Below are 22,495 nucleotides of genomic sequence, written 5' to 3'. Positions count from 1 at the left end.
GTTTTTATGCTAACTTGGGATATGTCTCAGTGTAATGGGAACTAGATGCGAGAGGGGGAAAAAAGAAGATGACAACAAAAAAGGGGAATCTATTTAGGTAATTTTTGGTCTGCATTACCAATGAGATCTAAGCTTCTTTTGAGTACTGAAAAATGGATATAAGAACACTACACACGCATTCTCTCTCCCCCGCTCCTTTTCTAGCCCGTAGGAAAAATTGCTTGATTAGTTTATAGACTGTGTGTGTATGTGTGTGTGTGTGTGTGAGAGAGAGAGAGAGAGAGAGAGCGTATATTGTATGTGCCTAACTCTAACAAATACCCGCGGGGCCTGTCTCTTTATTATACTTTGGCAACACTTGTACAGCTTGTCATGCCAATAAAGCATTATTGAGCTGCATTGTGTGTGAAGAAATCATTGAGTAAAAACTAAGATGAAGAAATGAGTTTTGCACTTAGCTGTGAAAGCTGATAGTGAGCTCATGTGGAAGTGAGTTCCACAGTCCTGGGCTAGTTCCTGTGAAAGCTCTGTCTTCTACACAACTGTCACTGTTTGGGTGGAACTTAGCTGTCATGTGAGGTCATGATTGTGGAGGAAAGGACAGTCTGATAGGTAGCTATAGTTATTCCTGTGGAGGGCTATCAATAACAGAACGGAGTTCAAATTTGGCTCTGTGTTCAGTGGGAAACCAGTACAGAAAGTAAAAGAGAGAAGATTGGTTTCCATAGAGGATTTCTAATTGGCACTAATATATGAAGAAAAATAATTCAATCAGGGGGAAGAGGGGAACGACAATCCCATGCAATTAAATATTTACACTGTTCGTATAGTCAAAGAACAGAAGAAGAAGTCAGGAAATCAGAGTTCTTTTTCTGACTCTTTTACACACTTACTATGTGAGCTTGGACTAGCCACTAATTTTTATCTATATCCAAGTTGAGCCAGCTGTAAAATGGGTGCAATAATGCTTCTCTGTTTCACAGTAGTGTTATGAGGCTTAAAGTGCTTTGGGATCCTTGGATGGAAGGCCCTAGAGAAATGCCAACTATGAAAATTAAGTCCTTTGTTAGACCTTTGGAGTGCACGGAGCAGCTCAGCAAGACTTGTGAAAACAAACACCTTTTCTGTTTCAGAAGCCATTTGGTACGTGATGTGATATTAGAAAGGAGAGACTGTCCACCATAAACACATTTTGGGGAACTTAGGAGATAGGTTTGTAAATTAAACAGCTCCCAGGACAGTTTCTTCATATGCTTAGAACTGGCCTGGGTGGTCTCTCCAAACCCCACCCCCCAGCCCCAGGCAATTCACAAAGTATGAAAATATAGAGGGGAAAAGTCCATAATGTTTGCAATGCTCAGAAATCCCCAAGCAGTAGCAGCAGCAGCCTCTCTTAGCCATGCAGCAATTCTCTTGACCCTGTTTACATGTCCAGTGACTAAGGCAGAACTATTAGCTGTCAGCTTAGCAGTGCCCTGACTTTCCCCTTGTTAAGCCTACTGGGGAAAAGAGCGAAGACAAGGTGTAAAAAGTCACAATAGGATTTTACACCCAAAGCAGCTAAAACGTCCCACTGTGAATTCAGGGGAAGAGAAAGATGATAAAAATCACAGACTGGCCCAACTCGGATGCCTCGGCTCTGACTTCCAGCATTGGCATTACAGAGAGATGATGAAGAATGGGCCTGATTCTCTACTCCATGCCAATGCTCTGGGTATATCATTGGCATGAGTGCAAAGCAGGCACAAAATGCCACTATTCTCACTTGGTAACATTTTACCCCCACTTTGCACTTGCGCCAGTGACTACGCACAGGGGAGGGCAACAGAGTACCTGGCCCAATGGCAGAATTTTTTTTCTCTCCCCCTTTGCTGTCTTCTCTTGACCAGTCAACTGTGCTTGGATCCCACTGGGTTCCCAGGCTGTGCATATCTCCCCACCCTCTCCTTGTGAGCACCCTAATGTCCTTGTTGACAGCCATACAAGCCATAAAAGCAGCTATTTCTCACAAGCTGCTGGAGAACACACTTGCCAATTTCTCTGGGAGCCTAATTTCCAAATCTGAACACAGATGAAGGGTCCTCAAATCCTGCGTCAGAACGCTCAGACTAGCATTTGGGAGCATTATTAATTTAATGCTCCTGCCTGCTGACAGGCATGCAAGATTAGCACCTCCTCTCTAGGTGGCCACTTTTGAAAATTCAGTCCCTTATGCCATTCTCAGACTAGTAGTATTGATTGCCACCTTGATCAACAGCTGACATGTGATGAAAGGACAAAATTTCACGCACTGAACTTTCATTAGAATGATGAGTCTGCAATCAGATTGGTACAAAAGGCAGTGGTAAAGGAAGGGGCATCACCCACCTGCTCACCACTAAACATTCGCCAGCTGGAGAAGTAAGTACCCAGTCCCATTGCACTATGCTTGCAATCTTTGACCGTTATTCTCTCCACCTACCTTGCTCTCCCCTTCGATGACTATGACAGGCACAGGAGTGGCAGGCCAGCGGTGTTTGGCTGGGAGGGGTTTATCACAATTCCATAAAACAATGATCTGAAAGGAAGATTGACCTATGGTGTTAGACACACATGGGTATACTTATGCCTGTGGCATTCAAGCCTGGAGGACCCTGAGCACCAAATGGATTCAATTTAGGACAGTGGTTCTCAAACTTTTGAACTGATGACCCCTTTCACATAGAAAGCCTCTGAGTGTGACCCCCCCCTTATAAATTAAAAACACTTTTTAATATGTTTAACACCATTATAAATGCTGGAGGTAAAGCGGGGTTTAGGGTGGAGGCTGACAGCTCGTGCCCCTCCCCCCATGTAATAACCTCATGACCCCCTGAGGGGTCCCGACCCCCAGTTTGAGAACCCCTGGTTTAGGAGTTTCAAAAAAGGCAACATGATCAAATTAATATCAAGTTGGTATAAAAATAACATCCCCCAGCTACTCACCCACCCTGACAATAAATTCTACATCCCCTCAATCAAAAACACCATCTGAACAGGAAACCAGAGAGTCTCTAGCCTCACTCAGAAGGGTGTCACTGGTTTACTTGGGCACTTGTTAAAGGCTAAAACACTCATGGACTCTTCGAAGTAGAGGGCAGTCCTACTGCCTTCTTGAGATAGCATCACCAGGCAGTGAGAAGTCCAAATGCTGCTGAGATAAAGGGAAGTAAGGCAGACAATAAGCCTTTAGGCCTATTGACTTTTTTTGTTATTTACATCATATATACCCTAGTCTTAAAGCAAAGCTGTTATTTTACCTTTCTTCCCAAAATAAATCAGAGTTGTGATCATCTGTTTTCCACTTTTATTAAAGTTCAGAGCTTTTATTCCCCACACATGCTGGTTAAGGTCTCTGCGATCTCAGAGACAATGAGGATCAAAGTTTAAAACAGCGAATTTGAAACAAGAAGGCGGAGTGACAAGACCTGAAGTCAGTGGGGTTTTTGTTTGTGTGATGGTTTGGCTCAAAAGTGATTGACAGTCAAACAGCAGGGCTCACCTGTGCACAGTACTGGGACTTGGCTACAGCAACCAGGAGTTTCAGCACAGGCTGAGACTGGGAAACCAAGGGAGTTACTGCATGGATAACGGCAGTGAACTTGGAGGGGGGCTTGAGACCTGAAATGAAAAATGGATGCAAGTTGAATATAGACCAAGTTGCCTTGTGTAGTATAAATCAAAGAATCAGAGATGGAAAAAGACCATTTAAGAACAAAGGAAATACCACGTTGGATCAGACCATCTATCTCATCCAGTATCCTGTTGCTACAGTACCAGATGCTCCAGAAGAGGGTGCACTCCTTTGAATAAAACTTCCTAGCTCTCTGAAAGCACTGTCTATATTACAACCACTGCTTTGATATCTTTTCCTCTGATTCCCTCCTGGATGTCCTGCAATCTGGGTTTCTCCCCTTTTGCTCCACAGAAATTACCCTTGCCAAGTTCATCAGTTAAGTTCTCCTGGCCAAGTCTAAGGGCTTCTTCCCTCATCTTCATGCTTCCTGATTTCTCTGTTGACACTGATACGACTCATCATCCCCTCCCCCTTCGACTTCCTGACAGACGCTGGCTTCTTGGTGCTCTCTTCCTTCCTCTCCAATAGCTCCATCAACATCGCCAGTGGTGCTTCTTTCTCCCCTCTGTTTCAGCATCCCTCAAAGTCACGCCCTTTGTCCTCTCCTTTTTCCTCTACATCCTTCCCAAGGGCGACTTCATCCACACACAAAGCTTCAACTATCATCTCAGAGTTGATGACTAACTATTCTGCCTGCCCATTGAAGAACAATCCCCCCTCCATCCATACTTGTGAGCCTGCGAGTCTCTGTGATATATGATTCCAGTCATCCTTCCACCAGCTCATATACTTCCTCCCTTCACTACTGCTGCAAATACCATTCTCCTTCCACCTCTCCCAGGCCCACAACCTTGGTGGCACAGTCATCTTTCTCCTCCCTAATTGGAAATGTTGTTGAATCCTCTTAGTTCTTCTTCCACAACAACTCAACGTCCAACTTTTCCTTTTACACTGTAACAGTGGTTCTTTGAGCAGCCTGTCACACCTTTGCTGCTGGCACCGGAATTGGAACCCTGGTAAGCAGTGACTGTTGAGGCTGCAGGCATGTTCCCTTGCAGAATTCAGCATTCAGTCTTTGCATAAAGGAGCCAGTGATCAAACTTTCTCAGTTCCTCCCACTCAATCAGAATCCATACAGAGACTCTAAAGAAGTGAGGCTGGATCTATATTGACAAGCAACTCAGAGAACCACCATTCTTTGTGAATAACTTCTGTTGTCTCCGAGTATTGTCAAGCTGAGCTAAGCAACGAATGCAAACCAGTGTTGCCATGAAGTTGCCAGCTACTGATCTGCAACATAATGATAACCAGAAAGTGCAGGGAGGACATGGATTTGTTACAATATTCTTTGTAAGTGGCAGCTATTAGAGGGGTGACATGATATCCTGTATTTATGCAGGTCAGTCAATGACATTCCATCCAGCAGGGGGCAGTGTTTTGGGGCAGTGGTTCTCAAGCAGGGGTAGGTATATCCCTGGGGGTACACAGAGGTCTTCCGGGGGTAACTAGTTTTACAACAGGCCATGTAAAAAGCACTAGTGAAGTCAGTACAAACTAAAATTTCATAGACAATGACTTGTTTATTCTGCTGTATATACTATACAATGAAAGGTAAGTACAATATTTATATTCCAATTGATTTATTTTATAAGTATATGGTAAAATGAGAATGTAAACAATTTTTCAGTAATGGGAGCTGTGACACTTCTGTATTTTTATGTCTGATTTTTAAGCAAGTAATTTTTAAATGAGGTGAAACTTGGGGTACGCAAGACAAATTAGACTCCCGAAAAGGATACAGTAGTCTGGAAAGGTTGAAAGCCACTGTTTTGGAGGACAGGATAAACAAGAATACCATTAACTAGATATTTCTGGTGAGCCATTTACAACACACCATCCAGAAATCAACAATACCCCAATATGTGTGAGGTCCAGAAGCAAGGATTCACTCACCTAGATTAGCATAGTAGTAAGGAAAATCTCCCAGATACGAGGAATACTGTGGCAATACGAATAACCCTCCAGGATGTTTGTTCCATATTAAACTGTTACGTGATATGTGCTTAAATATTCTGTCCTGAATAATCTGGAAAATAAGAAAGGTAGTGATTTGTAAATAGGTTGTAATGGCCACTGGTAGAGTCTTCAGCAACTCTGACAGACTGCAATCGCTACACATTTTGTAGAAAGCAGCAAGACACAAATTACTTGGCATTCCTGTTTAATCTCTTTTAAAAACGACACTGAACCTATACACTTGTGCACATTCTCGGCAGTTTGAGGCCTTGGATAACAGTATTCAAACTATCTCATTAGTCTCTGCGGACATAGGGATCTCGCAATTCATTAGATTCTGCATTTAAAGTGAAATATTTTTCCATCTAAAATCACTTGTCAGTTGCAAGCCTGATTAGTTCATTCTAGAGTTTACCATCCATGACTTGCATAAAATAATTAGTCAAGAATGGAATTACAAAAGATGGATGTTATTTTGAGATAATGAAAACTTTTAAATACACAAAGACAGACTTCCAAGCCAAACAGGCTGGGCTGATATTTTTCCCTTTACTTTATAATAAAGTTATTAGGTGACAAAGTGACCAATTACATCAGATCCCATACACGTTACAGATAACTGTCCGCCACGGTGTGGTTCCAAAAGTTCCGATTTCATCCAGCATGGAAAGAAATTTGGACAACTACTAGTGCAAGCTTTTTGGAGCAGGGAAAAGATGTGTGTCTTTGAAAGGGCCATTAGACGATCTAGTCTCACTTCCTGTGTAACACAGTCTATAGAATAACATTAACAGTGCGATATGTTTGCGATGATAAAACTAATCCTATATACTCAAGGTGTAGACACACAAAATTTGAAAGCAAAGTCCACATGTGTAGGAAGAGCTATTGATTGAGTTAGCTGTAGAGGTAAGGAGCCTCCAAGGGCATGAGGGTAATGTGACATTAGGGTGCTACAGCATGTGAATGAAGGCTGTCCCAAATGGTCATTTCCTAAAATTTGTGATTACATGGGAAATTCACAGGGACAATCTTAACATCAAACCAGCAGCACTTTTCACGTAAGAACAGAGGACTCAAGGCTGTGATGTTATACTCTCAAGTGCATCTCTACCTATTTCTGTTAATAGATATAAAGTTACATGCTACAGCCATGGGTGTTTTGTGTGGGAAGGTGGGGGAAAGGCAGTGACTGCCTTCTCCCCTCCTTTAATTTATGCCACTGAACATAGCAAAGAAACTAGACAATGCAGAGAGAAACGAGAAAATGCACATCTTCTACCATCTGATGAAGAACTAGATGAACTAGCTCCTCTGGCCCTCCCCCATCCCGTTTTCTCAGAACTGATACATAAATAGATAAGTAGTAGTCTGCAGGTTTATATGATGAGTAGGTATTCATAGACTGTACAATTTTCCACTGCTCTGATAGCCGACAATGCCTCAGGGGAAACACACGGCTCACATTTGATGATCTTTCCATGTACACAAAGCAAAAAATAGTTTAATCTTGAAACAAACTTCTGATGTCATGCAACATATGCAACCTTTATTGCATGTGAGGCATACAAATCTCACTGATACTGTTACTCCGTAGGCTAGGAAGCCAACCTGTGGAATAACTCACATTTAACGGATGGCAGATTAATGTATGGCACTTCTGGCAAATACAAGAATCCTTGCAGCCTATAAAAATGGTGTGGAGAAAAGAAAACTCGAAGAAAAGGAAATAGAAAAGGAGGAAAGGAATCCATGAAGAGCTAAATCAATTCAAATACAAAAAGCATATGGTAATTTGCTAAATGTCTTGCAGAGATTTCTAAATACCGGCACCAGCTTTTGAGGCTCTCTGGTGATTGTGGAACACAGGCAGTTTTATAATGAGGAGGTTAGGCACTCCGGCTGGATAGAATCATAGCATCATAGAATATCAGGGTTGGAAGGGACCTCAGGAGGTCATCTAGTCCAACCCCCTGCTCAAAGCAGGACTGATCCCCGACTAAACCATCCCAGCCAGGGCTTTGTCAAGCCTGACCTTAAAAACTTCTAGGGAAGGAGATTCCACCACCTCCCTAGGTAACGCATTCCACTGTTTCACCACCCTCCTAGTGAAAAAGTTTTTCCTAATATCCAACCTAAATCTCCCTCACTGCAACTTGAGACCATTACTCCTTGTTCTGTCATCTGCTACCACTGAGAACAGTCTAGAGCCATACTCTTTGGAACCCCCTTTCAGGTAGTTGAAAGTAGCTATCAAATCCCCCCTCATTCTTCTCTTCCATAGACTAAACATCCCCAGTTCCCTCAGCCTCTCCTCATAACTCATGTGTTCCAGTCCCCTAATCATTTTTGTTGCCCTCCGCTGGACTCTTTCCAATTTTTCCACAACCTTCTTGTAGTGTGGGGCCCAAAACTGGACACAGTACTCCAGATGAGGCCTCACCAATGTCGAATAGAGGGGAACGATCACATCCCTCGATCTGCTGGCAATGCCCCTACTTATACATCCCAAAATGCCATTGGCCTTCTTGGCAACAAGGGCACACTGTTGACTCATATCCAACTTCTCGTCCACTGTAACCCCTAGGTCCTTTTCTGCAGAACTGCTGCCGAGCCATTCGGTCCCTAGTCTGTAGCGGTGCATGGGGTTCTTCCGTCCTAAGTGCAGGACTCTGCACTTGTCCTTGTTGAACCTCATCAGATTTCTTTTGGCCCAATCCTCCAATTTGTCTAGGTCCCTCTGTATCCTATCCCTACCTGTCATGTCTACATGGAATATGTTGCTGGCACCAATATTTTGGCCCCCACCTCCCCAAATTATTCTGTATTATACAAGTTCATCGCTGTAGCGTCTGAGTGCCTTCCAGTAGTGCACTAAATGTCTGTCAATGTGGTTATTCTCTCTCACTTCTCCTATTCCCAGGGGAGAACTGTGTAAGCTGTGTAGGGCTGGTTTCTGTTTCTTAAATTTCTACGCGGCTCTGTGTTGCAATTGGAGAAGGGAGGTTGAAGAAGTGCACCTTGCACTTGGAGCAGAGGATGAGGAATTTTGCAATAGTCCTTCCTCCCATCCCCCCATGGTGTCAGCCCAGCCCCCAGAGAAAGCTGTCACCTGCACAGCCAAGCTTTGCCCTCAAGGCACAAAGGTCCATGGCACTCAAGAGCCATGCAGTTATTCACCAAGGGTTTCATCCTGGAGCTTTTGGTGATGATATGCGGGGTGGAGGCCATTGAACATCCTGAAGATAAGACCTTCACAACTTTGAACTTGAGTTGATATTCTACAGGAAGCCAGTATAGAGAGCAGTGGACAGGTCTCATGTGCTCATGGTAGCCCGTGTTGCTGAGGAGACATGCTGCAGCATTCTATACCCTTTGAAATTTCCTAAGGGCTGATGGCTTCATGCCCAGATATATCGCATTGCTGTAGTCCAGACAGGAGGTGACTAAATGATATGTAGGATCATCAAGATATTGCAGTACTATGGCATTATAGTTAGAGACTGAAAGTAACTACCAGAATAAATCCATTCCCTCTCCAACTATATGATTTACTCTCCCCGCATCAAATTTTAAGCAGAGGGCACATTTGATCTTACCAACTTCCGACACCTAAATAAAAAACAAACCTTTTATTTTCTCTCTTTCGGAAAGAAAACAATTCAGGCTTTTCTGGTGATTGTTGGACTCTGGAACGAGCACCTGAACATGCATGTTATTTTCCACTGAACAGAATTATTGTTAATTTGCCTTCTCTACATAGAAGTGGTTCTGTGAGATTGCTTATCCTGGATTCAAAAAACAAAAGGTACGATATGCCTGACTTGGTTTCATTAAATTAAAACCTTGCAGCTCCTGCCCTGTTCTATCCTCAGAGTCTTTTTTGCTCAAGCTTCTTAGCTGGTATCTTCCAAATCCTAGCTACAATTATTACTAACCATCCCTTAGTCAACTGACAACTGTGGCCACATTATTGAAGATGTTTCAATTCAGCCCTAAAGTTGCACTTGAGGGCCTTGCAGACAGATTCTGTAAATGAAACAAAGGGAGCTGGGGATACCCCAATTGCAGGAGAGACCACAGTGAGTAAAGAACCAGTGTATACTTCCTTCTCCACAACTCTTGCTGGTGTAAGGAGGAAGAATGGCTGGAGTACAGTGGGCTCTGGCTGTCCACAGCTGGACTCCTATGCATAATTTTGACTTTCTTCTGTATGTCACCTTCTATCTCTCCTTGGAAATGCACACATTTGATAAGTCTCAGGTGACTTACAAGCTGCCACTTCCAGAACAAGAGACCTGTGAAAGGGCATCAAAACGTTAAGGGGGAATTGGAGAAAGGGGGCTTTTCAATTATATTTTTTCCAGAATGAGTTCTAATAAGGTCCTGTAAAGGATCACATTCACTATGAATGACAGGAATACTGATTCATCAGCCATAAAGCCTTGAGAAACTGTGATGGCACAAGACAACTTTTCCATGTGTCGGACGGCTCCTATTTGTCACCATGTCAGTTTTCTTATGTGGATTCAAATAATGAAGAAAATATTTCCTTAGGGGAGAAAAGTTATCAAGCTGCTGAAGGTTTTTCCAGTGACCAATCACATGTCACGAAAGCCAAGGTCACACATATAACAGCTCAGCACGGAGTGTGGCAGACATATTAAGGAACATCTCTGCTCTGACTAATATCTGAGAATTGTTACTCACCTCTAGTGTGGTCAATACAATCTTCTCAACTGAAGAAAAATAAGCCTCCCACAAGAACTGTGTCTGCTGTCTAAGTGCTAGGATTTTATCCTGATGGATAGACCTGATTGTAGAAGGAATCTGTAAGACAAGGTGCACTACAATCAGATGGTGTGGAAAACAATGTAACCTGATCAAATTAATACACACTTGAGAATCCCAAACTAGCTCTGCTCCTACCCAGCAACACAGATTCAGTGTCAGCCAGTACCCCCACCCGACACAGATATGTGAATTAACAGCTAAAGAACAGCGACTGGAAAATGAATGAGCGGCACCCTTTATGACCTTTGGTATTTGAGCCTATTGGCCAACCTTAGGATTTACTAGCAATTCTCCATTTCTTAAGAAAATTGTTTCTATTGAGGCAATTGCTACTTTTCCCCCTTCTGGAGCTGTGGAAAGTCACTGTGTGGAACTTTTCAGTAAATCCCTTGCGCACACAGCTTTTTGCAAACCACTAATTTAAAATACTAGTAGCTGCGGGTGTTTAGAGTCTGACAATGATCTCCATTCTGAAAGTATATTAAAGGGATCCGAGATTGCAGTCACTACAACGTGGCAACACAAATTCCCTGAAGAAACCATCACAGCATCTGCAGCAAAGCCACCCCTTGGTGGAATCGGAAAACAAGTCCCTCCAACATCTGCTATTTACAAGGAAAAAACAATGATATTTTTCATTGGACACACTGTACAGCTTTAATTCTGGTAGAACTTTCCTTATAAATGAACAAATAAATCCTACCATTCCTCTTCCTGCAAACCAGATCAGAGGGGTGTGTGTGTGTGTGAACCCACATTCCCCACACCTTTGGAGAGAGTCCAGCATCTGTACAGACTAGTATTTAGCTTCTTAAAAGCCTGATTCTCATTTACACTAAGAGTTTGTCTACTCAGGGAAAAAGCTTGGACTAGCTAGTGCAGAACAGCTAGAGGGGAATAATTACTCCACATTAGCACCCCATGTGGACACTTATTTTGCATTAAGAGTTCCTTTGTGCAGTTTAGGTTAGTCCCCTCTGGAAGCAGACTAACCTAAATGGCAAAAAAGTGGGGAGTTGGTGGGAAACAGCTATTGCCCTTTGAATTCACACCCTGGCTATTTTGTACTAATTTTCCCATTAATTCTCCATGTAGACAAGCCCTAAGGTCTCCATACTCACTTCTCTGGCCGTGTAAGAGGCCATCAGAGTGGGTGTAACTGTAATTTATTCCAACTTCAAGATCTCTTTACACTGTCAGAGTGGTGCTAGCGGCCTAAGTATAAATGAGAATCAGTCCCCTTCAGTGTAGTGTGGGTGTGTTCACTTCTCGTAGGAATGGGGAGTTATTTTGCTTTGGTACCTACTTCTAATTATTTCAAGTCAGGCCACCTCATTCTCCTTCTCTTATTTCTCACAAGCCTTTCATATATTTACTTTCAGGGCTAATTACACAGGCACCAAAGTTTGCTTTGATACGTGGCATTATCATCATCGTCCATCTAGTTATTAGATTAACCTAAACACCCACATCCCTAATACACACACACACACACACTTCTCACGTAAAATATCCCCAATCAGAATACAATTATTCTTCATATAATGTTCTGAAAGAGTTTGGTGGCAAAGATTATGGTGCAGTTGAGTCATATCCTCAGTTTCATACACATCTGCAGGAAATTGTTCCATAAGAAACCTGCTCCAGAACAGGATTCAAAGTTTTAAGGTTTGATATGTAAAGAGATTCAGGAGGGTTATGTAGATGTTATACTGTTATTATTCTGTCTCGTTTGCATTCAGGTAGTGCCCACAACTCCCAAACAGGATCATGGCTCCACATTGTTAGGTGCTGTACAAATGGTAAGAGACAATTTCTGCCCCAAAGTTCTTACAATTTAAGGGTTTGTCTACACTGCAATCAGTGTGTGTGTGTGTGTGTGTGTGTGTGTGTGTGTGTGTGTGAGAGTGTGAGATTGTGGCATGTGCAGACACACCCATGCTAGCTTTAATCTAGGCAACTCACACCCTGATAGCAGTGAAGCCCTGGCAGCACAAACATCAGCACAAGCAAGCCACCCCAATAGTTACCCAGGGTTTCAGGCTGGCTTGTACAGTTTGCATTGAAGTTTGTGCTGTTACAGCTTCACTCCCATAAGTACCCACATTAGGTAGATTAAAGCTAGCTCAGGTATGTCTAAATGGGCTACAATCACAACCCCACTTCCACTGCAGTACAGACATATCCTCAGACCTTGAACTGGGGCTTAAAAGGACAAGGAACCACGGGAGTGGGATACCATATAGAAGCAAAGTAGTCAGGGTGATAAGAGGCCTATGGCATATCAGAGTCTTTTGCTTGATCCTTCCTGTAAAAGGAGCAACACAGGAAGGGTGGGGCACAGGGAAGCAGTTAAAATGTATACAGGCAGTCCTCGACTTTACGACTTTGAGTTATGACGAATGGCACTTACGACGCTTCTACATTGACACCCTGACTCGACTTACGACTACAGGTTTCACATTTACGATGCTCAGTCCCGCAATGGAGTAGACTGCGGGTTCAAGTTGCTACTTATGAAGCAATTGTAAGGAACCATTTGTGTCGTAAGTTGGAGGACTGCCTGTATACAAATGAGGCATCTTACTATTTGAGTTTATACCACTGTACTACAAAATTCAGTCCTCTGATATGGATTATAAAGTGGATTGTTTTCTATTAGGTTCCTGTAAGTATGGGAGTATAGTGATGCGTGCTAACAGCACCATTATCAGCAGCAATCATATTATTGTGACTGCATTTTAGTATGGCCATGGGGCATAACTTCTAATAGACATAAATGTTTCATGGCACCACACATGATTCCACAGGGCTTGATCTTGCGCTGGACACAAAATGAAATTAACACCCGTCTCCAACTATGGCATGCTCACTCCTTTGTAATGCAGAAGCAATTCTGACCCCGAAAGTTGAAAAGGTTATTGTTGTACAGAAGACTGCTTCAAGTATGTGCCCATAAACATTGTGCCAAGGTTAGAGAATTCCTTAGCCTGCCTGTGTGCCTGGCCTATTAGAACAGCTGGAAAGCAAAATCACAGCTCCCATTTTAACTGTGTTTGCCTATTAGTTATTAATCTATTTTCCAGAAAGTCAGCTGTGGAAAATGACATATTAATACTAATCTGGCAGGATTACACTGGAATTATTAGAACTAGATGACGTCTTAATAAAAGGTCATTTCAGTAATAAAAGGGCAAAAAAGATAACCCTACAAAAATAAATACAGGAAGACTAAATTAAGACTCGAGCTAAACTGGTTCTATGGTAACAAGAATATGCAAATAAAAACATCCGAGCTGTTCTAAAACAGGAAATGAAAAACTGCAACATAACAGAAACATTTCCCAGAGCAGACATTCAGGCTCTGTGCCAGCACTTTACAAACACTGTTAATAACGGTGCCGTAGCTGTTCAGTAAGGAAGCAGCTGTGAAGAGAATGTTACAGGAAGGCACAAGATCAGAAAATTATATTTTTTTAAAATAATTTTGCTTACAAAAACGTGTTGTCCTTTGAAGCAAAAAATTATCTTATTTTTATACTTGCAATTAAATTAATCAGAATAGTTCTCTCTTAAGTAGGGATTTTGGAGTGAGATTTTTAAAGGTATTTCATCTAGGGACCTAAGAGTTTAAGTGGTTAACAGTTAAACTCCTCCCAGGGTCCCTGCTGCTGCCACACCTGGGGCTCTGCTGCTGTCCACCATCCCGGCATCCGTGTGCACCCGGCATCTCGGCTGCTGCCCTGTGCCGGTGCTCTGCTGCTGCCCAGCATCCCGGCGCGCTTGGGGTCACTCCAGGCTGCCAGCCCCACGGCTGGGATGCCGGGCGGCAGCAGAGCCCCAGGCTTGGAGGGGAAGCAGCGGAGCCCCACAGAAAATATTTCAACTGTTATAGCAGAAATAAGGGAGAGACAAGACAGAACTCGGGGTGGGCGGTGTGTGGAGAAATCAAATCAGTATCTTAGATGTCTGTATACTAATGCGAGAAGTACGGGGAATAAGCAGGAAGAACTCGAAATGCTAGTAAATAAACACAACTATGACACAGTTGGCATCACGGAGACTTGGTGGGATAATACACATGTCCGGAATATTGGTATAGCAGGGTACAGCTTGCTCAGGAAGGACAGGCAGGGAAAAAAGGGAGGAGGTGTTGCCTTATATATTAAAAATGTACACACTTGGACTGAGGTTGAGATAAAAATAAGAGACAGACTTGTTGAAAGTCTCTGGGTAAGAATAAGGATGATGTCATGGTACGGGTCTACTACAGGCCACTTAGCCAGGAAGAAGAGATGGATGAGTCTTTTTTTAAACAATTAATAAAATTATCCAAAGCACAGGACTTGGTGGGGATGGGGGACTTCAACTACCCAGACATCTGCTGGGAAAATAACACAACAGGGCACAGACTATCCAACAAGTTCTTGGAATGTATTGGAGACAATTTTTTATTTCAGAAGGTGGAGAAAGCTACTAGGGGAGAGGCTGTTCTAGATTTGATTTTGACAAATAGGGAGGAACTGGATGAGAATTTGAAAGTGGAAGGCAACTTGGGTAAAAGTGATCATGAAATGGTAGAGTTCAGGATTCTAAGGAATGGTGGGAGGGAGAACAGCACAATAAAGACAATGGATACCAAGAAGGCAGACTTTAGCAAACTCAGGGAGTTGGCAGGTAAAATCCCATGGGAAGCAAGTCTAAGGGGAAAAACAATTGAAGACAGTTGGCAGTTTTTCAAAGAGACATTATTAAGGGCAAAAGAGCAAAACTATCCCACTGCATAGGAAAGATAGGAAATATGGCAAGAGGCCACCCTGGCTTAACCAGGAGATCCTCAATGAAATGAAACTCAAAAAAGAGTCCTACAAAGAGTGGAAACTCGGTCAAAGGATGAATATAAACAAATAACACAAGTATGTAGGGACAAAATTAGAAAAGCCAAGGCACAAAATGAGATCAAACTAGCTAGGGATATAGAAGGAAACAAGAAAACATTCTACAAATACATTAGAAGCAAGAGGAAGACCAAGGACAGAGTAGGCCCATTACTCAATGAGAGGGGAAAGACAATAACGGAGAATGTGGAAATGGCAGAGGTGCTTAATGACTTCTTTGTTTCGGTTTTCACCAAGAAGGCTGGTGGAGACTGGACGTCTAACATAGTGAATGCCAGTGAAAATGAGGTAGAAGCAGAGTCTAAAATAGAGAAAGAACAAGTCAAAAATTACTAGGACAAGTTAGATGTCCTCAAATCACCAGGGCCAGATGAAATGCGTCCTAGAATACTCAAGGAACTGACTGAGGAGATATCTGAGCCATTAGCAATTATCTTTGAAAAGTCATGGAAGACAGGAGACATTCCAGAAGACTGGAAAAGGGCAAATATAGTGCCAGTCTATAAAAAGGGAAATAAGGACAACCTGGGGAATTACAGACTAGTCAGCTTAACTTCTTACCCGGAAAGATAATGGAGGAAATAATTAAGCAATCAATTTGCAAACACCTAGAAGATAATAAGGTGATAAGTAACAGTCAGCATGGATTTGTCAAGAACAAATTGTGTCAAACCAACCTGACAGTTTTCTTTGACAGGGTAACAAGCCTTGTGGATGGGGGGAAGTGGTAGATGTGGTATACCTTGACTTTAGTAAGGCTTTTGATACTGTCTCGCATGACCTTCCCATAAACAAACTAGGGAAATGCAACCTAGATGGAGCTACTATAAGATGGGTGCATAATTGGTTGGAAAATCATTCCCAGAGAGTAGTTACCAGTGGTTCACAGTCATGCTGGAAGTGCATAAAGAGTGGGGTCCTGCAGGGATTGGTTCTGGGTCTGGTTCTGTTCAATATCTTCATCAGTGATTTAGAAAATGGCATAGAGAGTAAACTTATAAAGTTTGTGGACGATACCAAGCTGGGAGGGGTTGCAAGTGCTTTGGAGGATAGGATTAAAATTCAAAATGATCTGGACAAACTGGAGAAATGGTCTGAAGTAAATAGGATGAAATTCAATATGGACAAATGCAAAGTACTCCACTTAGGAAGGAACAATCAGCTGCACACATACAAAATGGGAAATAACTGCCTAGAAAGGAATACTGTGGAAAGGGATCTGGGGGGTCATAGTGGATCACAAGCTAAATATGAGTCAACAGTGTAACTGTTGCAAAAAAAGCAAACATCATTCTGGGATGTATTAGCAGGAGTACTGTAAGCAAGACACGAGAAGTAATTCTTCTGCTCTACTCCGTGATGATTAGGGCTCAACTGGAGTATTGTGTCCAGTTCTGGGTGCCACATTTCAGGAAAGATGTGGACAAATTGGAGAAAGTCCAGAGAAGAGCAACAAAAATGACTAAAGGTCTAGAAAACATGACCTATGAGGAAAGATTGAAAAAATTGGGTTTGTTTAGTCTGGAGAAGAGAAGACTGAGAGGGGGAGGGATAGCTCAGTGGTTTGAGCATTGGCCTGTTAAACCCAGGATTGTGAGTTCAATCCTTGAGGGGGCCATTTAGGGATCTGGGGCAAAAATTGGGGATTGGCCCTGCTTTGAGCAGGGGGTTGGACTGAGGTCCCTTCCAAGCCTGATATTCTATGAGAGGGGACATGATAACAGTTTTCAAGTACATAAAAGGCTGTTACAAGGAGGAGGGAGAAAAATTGTCCTTCTTAACCTCTGCAGATAGGATAATAAGCAATGGGCTTAAATTGCAGCAAGGGTGGTTTAGGTTGGACATTAGAAAAATCTTCCTAACTGTCAGGGTGGTTAAGCACTGGAATAAATTACCTAGGGAGGTTGTGGAATCTCCATCATTGGGGATTTTTAAGAGCAGGTTGGAAAAACACCTGTCAGCGATGGTCTAGATAATACTTAGTCCTGCCTTGAGTGCAGTGGACTTGACTAGATGACCTCTCGAGGTCCCTTCCAGTTCTATGATTCTATGATTCTAAAATGTGGGGGTGCTGCACCCCTAGTTCCCCAGGTAAACCGATAGATGTAACCGATAGAATTTTAATCAGTTACACAATTACTGTTTACATATTATTTAAATCCCTAATTTCATGAACTAAAGATGCAGAAGAGTGTCTCTAGGGGGATTTTCAAAAGGGATGAGCACCTAGCTGATATTAATTTCTAGTGCCTCAGTACTTAAATACCTTTAAAATTTGGCACTTCACCCATTTGCCTCAAAGTGCTTTAGAAATCACAGAAGAATCATGATGCCCATTTTACTGCAGGGGGAAACTGAGGCACACAGCGATACTTGATTTGTCCAAGATCACACAGGAGTTCAATAGCAGAGCCAGAAATCTAGAATCCACATCTCAGTTTAGTGCCCCAGCCAATGGACTACAGCCACAGCTTTGCTCATCCTTTAACAGGTGCTGCACTGGAGAAATTGATTTTCAATGGTGTTTCCTTAATGATATTACTGTATACTTTGGCTTCTAACTGATTTGGAAGAAAACACGGAAATAGTATTATAGAAATAGGAAAAACAATCTTTGAGCGCCTTTAAGAAAGAAGCCGATAAAGACTGTAATAACATAACACTAACTGGCAATTCTATAGCCCTCTTTCATTCTCCCTCATGGAGATAAACAATTAATTGAGTCCCACAACACTTCGCGGAGATAAGCAACATCACTCCTAAAAATGAAAAAGTGAGGTACAGAAAAGTAAGGGACAGATTCTGCCTCCCACACCAACGTTGGGTAGCACCTTACTCCACAGGTAACATCTTCAGTGTCCCCATCTCCCTGTACATACAGCAATCTACATCAACAGGTCTCTTTGCAGACTTAGGTATTCTGCAGCGCAAGTACGGGGGGGCAGCAATTGTTCCCAAATGATGTGTCCACCCTAGGGCATGGAGTTTGTAGATAACGGAGGGCATCGTATTAGAGAGGCATCCAAAAGAAATTTCGCAAAAAGAAAAGGAGGACTTGTGGCACCTTAGAGACTAACCAATTTATTTGAGCATGAGCTTTCGTGAGCTACAGCTCACTTCATCGGATGCATGCTGTGGAAATCGCACAAGACATTTTATAAAATTCATAAAATGAATATAAAATATAAAATAAAATTCATAAAATGTCTTGTGCGATTTCCACAGCATGCATCCGATGAAGTGAGCTGTAGCTCACGAAAGCTCATGCTCAAATAAATTGGTTAGTCTCTAAGGTGCCACAAGTCCTCCTTTTCTTTTTGCGAATACAGACTAACACGGCTGTTACTCTGAAACCTGTCAAAAGAAATTTGATACTCTTAAAAAGTTTCTGCTGTGTTTAACAATGTCTGAGCGATCTTCCGGTCAGAAAATGAATGATGTCATAATAAATGGGTTCATATTTACAGTGACCCTAACCCTGACTGACCTTTTGGATTCAGCTTCCGACAAGCTTAGTGGGCGGCAGCAGCACTCTAGCAATATGCTGAAGGCCACAGACGTTTTCTTACCTGTAATAACAGTCGCTCATCCCCTATGACGGCAGCTTGGTTCCAATCAATCACTTCGGAAAATGGCAACTCCCATCCATTGCTAAGCATAACTGGGACACAGGCAGCCTGCAGAGAGAGGAATTGCAAACGTCAGAAGAGGTGCTGAGTGTGTGGTCATTGATTAGCACAAACTTTGAAGTGCATACAAATTGAATTATTGGCATTTTCTGCAGGAGTCAGGACCCAAGCTCTCATGAAAGACATTAAAAAAGAAAACCGGCAAAGAGCCCTACAAGGCAGACATAACAATACATCTGCCAAGATTCCAGCTGATCTCCACTCTCCAAACAGGCTCCACATTTGTTTGCATGCAGGGAAACCCTGATTTTGCATGTACAAAGGAGAATTTACACTCGGATGTAGATGTTTTGTGAAACAACTACAGAGTTCTCTAGGGAGGTAATTCTCTATTAAATTACATAAGATGGTTTAAGAAAAACCCTTTGAAAATGTATTTGATATTTAACTCTATAACTCTTTTCCATAAGGCTAGATGTTTAGTTATCCACTTTGTACATCGTAGTACACGTTCTGTGCTTGCAAACAACTGCACATACAAAACCTAGCCACAGTCAGAGAGACCAGTTTGGAAAATTTAATCCATTGACTTTATGTTTAAATATATACATATATCACTCATTTATCACCAACTTTTGTTCTGCCGGTATGTCCAATATACTATGTGCTATTATTAAAATGTAAACTCTTTGGGGCACCAACCATAATTGTGTAATGTTTAGTAAACACTACATTACTGGTTCTGTATAATAAATAAATTCACCGCCACCTATTCCTCAATCAGACCAGAACTTGAGACCTGATTCAAAGTCTGTTGAAGTCAGTGGAAAGGCTCGCACTGAGTTCAATGGGATTTGGATCAGGCCATTGCTGTGGTGGTTCAGTTTCTTCTAGACCAAGCCAGATTTAACTGGTCTGAATTATTGCCCAGACCGTACAATAAATGAGCTGGTCTTTCCCATGCCCAGTAATAAGTGGAACACTGGGGAAGTTTTCTAATTGCAGTACATTGTCTCTCTCTCGCTCTCTAATTCTGTGCAGTAACTTTGATCTAGTCAAGTCTATGCTACAGCAGTATTTGCAATGGGTAAAGATTCTGTCCGTTGGTAAGGAAACCACATTACACCGTCTAAAACCCACCCAACACAACAACAATTTGCAGAGTTTTCATCTTCAGAATTCTTCACAGACCATTGATTAAGCCTCACAACTTCCCTGGGAAATAGGTATAGAGTGGGAATACCAGAGAAAAAGGGCGATGTGACCCTAGGTGAAGTAACACAGGTAGTCAGTATCTTAGTAAAGACCAGAAGGTAGGAGTTGTTGACTCTTACTGCAGTGCTTAGGGGAGGGGAAACAGGAGAGAAGTGACTTTGGCAGGGGGAGACAGAGTGGCTCAGTGGGAGAGGTAGGAATAGAACCCTCGTTACCTGACACCTGCTCCAGTGTTCTATCTACTGAACCACACTGCCTGTCACAGGATTTTCAAACCTTGTGCCTTTGCTCTCCATTGCTAGCTAAACAAAAGAGAGCATCTTGCTGACTGAAAGATTTCAAAAGGTGAAGAGAAGTTGGGGAGTCCCGCCTCTGACACAATACAGAAGACTATTTTAAACACACAGACAGCAGCCGGTTTGAATGTCCTTCTTGCTGCATTACTTTCAGATGGGAAGTAGCAGAACAGAACCATCATCTGCACATTAAGGATGCAGCCCAGCAAACAACGTGTAGGCAAGTTTGCTTCAGCTGAAAACAATAAGCTATGTTTATTGCCCCAGGACTTGCTAGAACAGGTCAAGGTCTCCCCTGGGAATCCAGATTCAGTTGGGCAAACAGCACTCTAAACGAATCCGACTTTGCCTCCTCTACAATGAGCAGGGAAACCCTCTTCATGGAGGCAATGCAATTCAGCCTTCAGATGAGCTCAGTGCCGAGCCCCTCCTGTGAAGAAGCTGCCAATTGCTTCATAAGCATGACTAGAGGCTTCCACAGTGTGGATTATTGCCCACTAGGGAAATTAAACACAACCCCAAACACCACCTCTTGCTATCACCAGCTGAATTCCAACCAGCACAGTCAATGTTTTAATTCCCAGCTCTTACCTGCAGAGCCTCCAGAAACCTGAAGGATCCAAGCCTGCGGCCACGGGGAACCAGACAGAAAGTGGCATTGTGCAGCATTTCACGATAATCATACCTAACAGGAACAGGGTGGTGATGGAGGGAGATAAGAAAGAGAAAATCAAATTAACGATGAGTCTTAGAGTAAATGTGCATGAAAATGCAAACATCTGCTGATATACATCTGGATAAAATCATCTCCAATCAAGTCCATGTCTGTACGCTCACCATCAGGTTACACATTTCTCTCTGTGTCTTTTTCTTCCTCTCCTCCACTTCTCCCTCCCACCTCTTTTTTGTTTGTAATAGAAAGGCAATCAATGCGGTTAACAGAGAATAGACAAAAGGGATTTTGCCTTTGGAATCATCAATTTTGTTATTATGAATATACATATGGTGTTTTTTACTGCTGAAATATCTTTGCGGGAGCTCTGAGTTTGAAAGGAAAATACAGACAATTAAGACCAACTGTCTTCACGAAAACAGGGTTTCAAGACTCTACACATAGTGAACCAGATTTATTTACAAACAAGCATTAATTTGTTCACCTCGGACCAAGACGTTTGTAAAAACAGCCCAGAATATTGAGCTATACCATACAAATCTTTCCTAATCAATCAGGAAATAATAAAGAAGGGTCATCAGTTTTATATGGGGGGGGGGGAAGAGGGAGGTGGGTGGAGGAGGAAGGGGAAATTAGCTGAAGAAAAAAAGCACAGAAACAAATTCTGATAATTAACCATAGAGCTGCAATGACCTCTGATCCTCAAAATTAAAGCTTTAAGCTCGATACTACTGTTTTTGTTCCAATTCCATCAATCACCTCAAAACCATTTACCAAAAACACACATCAAATCCTAACAGTTTCAAGCCAGTTATTAGCTAATTGTACTTCTGTATTAATGGAAACCTATGGAACTGTAAATGGAGCTGACCCTGCAGCCTGCTGGGTCTGAGACAAAAGGATCAAGATTAAATACCCCTCATTTCTCAAGATGTTACCGGCACTCTGGAGACAGGTGCTACTTTGACAGTAGCTACTTTGACAGTAACATGCGGCACTGAAATTTTCTAACTCTAATAATCTAATTTAATCATGGCCTGCAGGCACAGAATTTTTTTTGTATGTATATAAATAGAAGATGAATATGTATGTGTGTGTGTGCGTATATACACACACATACACAGATCTACTTTTATATTCTCACACAGGGCAGACAGATGGGAGTAAGCCAATTTTCAATTATAAACCCTGTCATTAGGAAGAGATCTTCCGAAGGGCCATTTGCTTAAACAAGCGTGTACAGCTAATTTGCACAAGAAAAGGTCGATGTGAATGGATTAAGATTATCTCCACTGAGAGTAAAATAAAAACTCTTGTTGCATTAATTAAATCTACAAAACAGACTTCAAAGTGGACATTTTTTTTAAACAGGTCGCAAG

The 22,495-nt window shown here is 42.2% G+C and overlaps 1 protein-coding gene across 1 annotated transcript in view; it reads right to left on the bottom strand.

Annotated features, from left to right (window-relative positions):
- EXT1 (exostosin glycosyltransferase 1) overlaps positions 1 to 22,495 on the bottom strand; it is a 270,254-nt gene that overhangs the window by 10,910 nt on the left and 236,849 nt on the right. Inside the window, exons 2-7 of the mRNA XM_027828563.3 lie at positions 21,035 to 21,128; positions 18,873 to 18,980; positions 10,322 to 10,441; positions 5,549 to 5,681; positions 3,521 to 3,639; positions 2,462 to 2,557 (exon numbers count right to left, since the gene is read on the bottom strand). Of these exons, the coding sequence (XP_027684364.1) occupies positions 2,462 to 2,557; positions 3,521 to 3,639; positions 5,549 to 5,681; positions 10,322 to 10,441; positions 18,873 to 18,980; positions 21,035 to 21,128 (670 nt within the window). The remainder of the gene's footprint in view (positions 1 to 2,461; positions 2,558 to 3,520; positions 3,640 to 5,548; positions 5,682 to 10,321; positions 10,442 to 18,872; positions 18,981 to 21,034; positions 21,129 to 22,495) is intronic.

This window comes from Chelonia mydas, chromosome 2, assembly GCF_015237465.2.
Source record: "Chelonia mydas isolate rCheMyd1 chromosome 2, rCheMyd1.pri.v2, whole genome shotgun sequence".
NCBI lineage: Eukaryota > Metazoa > Chordata > Testudines > Cheloniidae > Chelonia > Chelonia mydas.
This window is presented reverse-complemented; position numbering and strand designations above follow the sequence as displayed.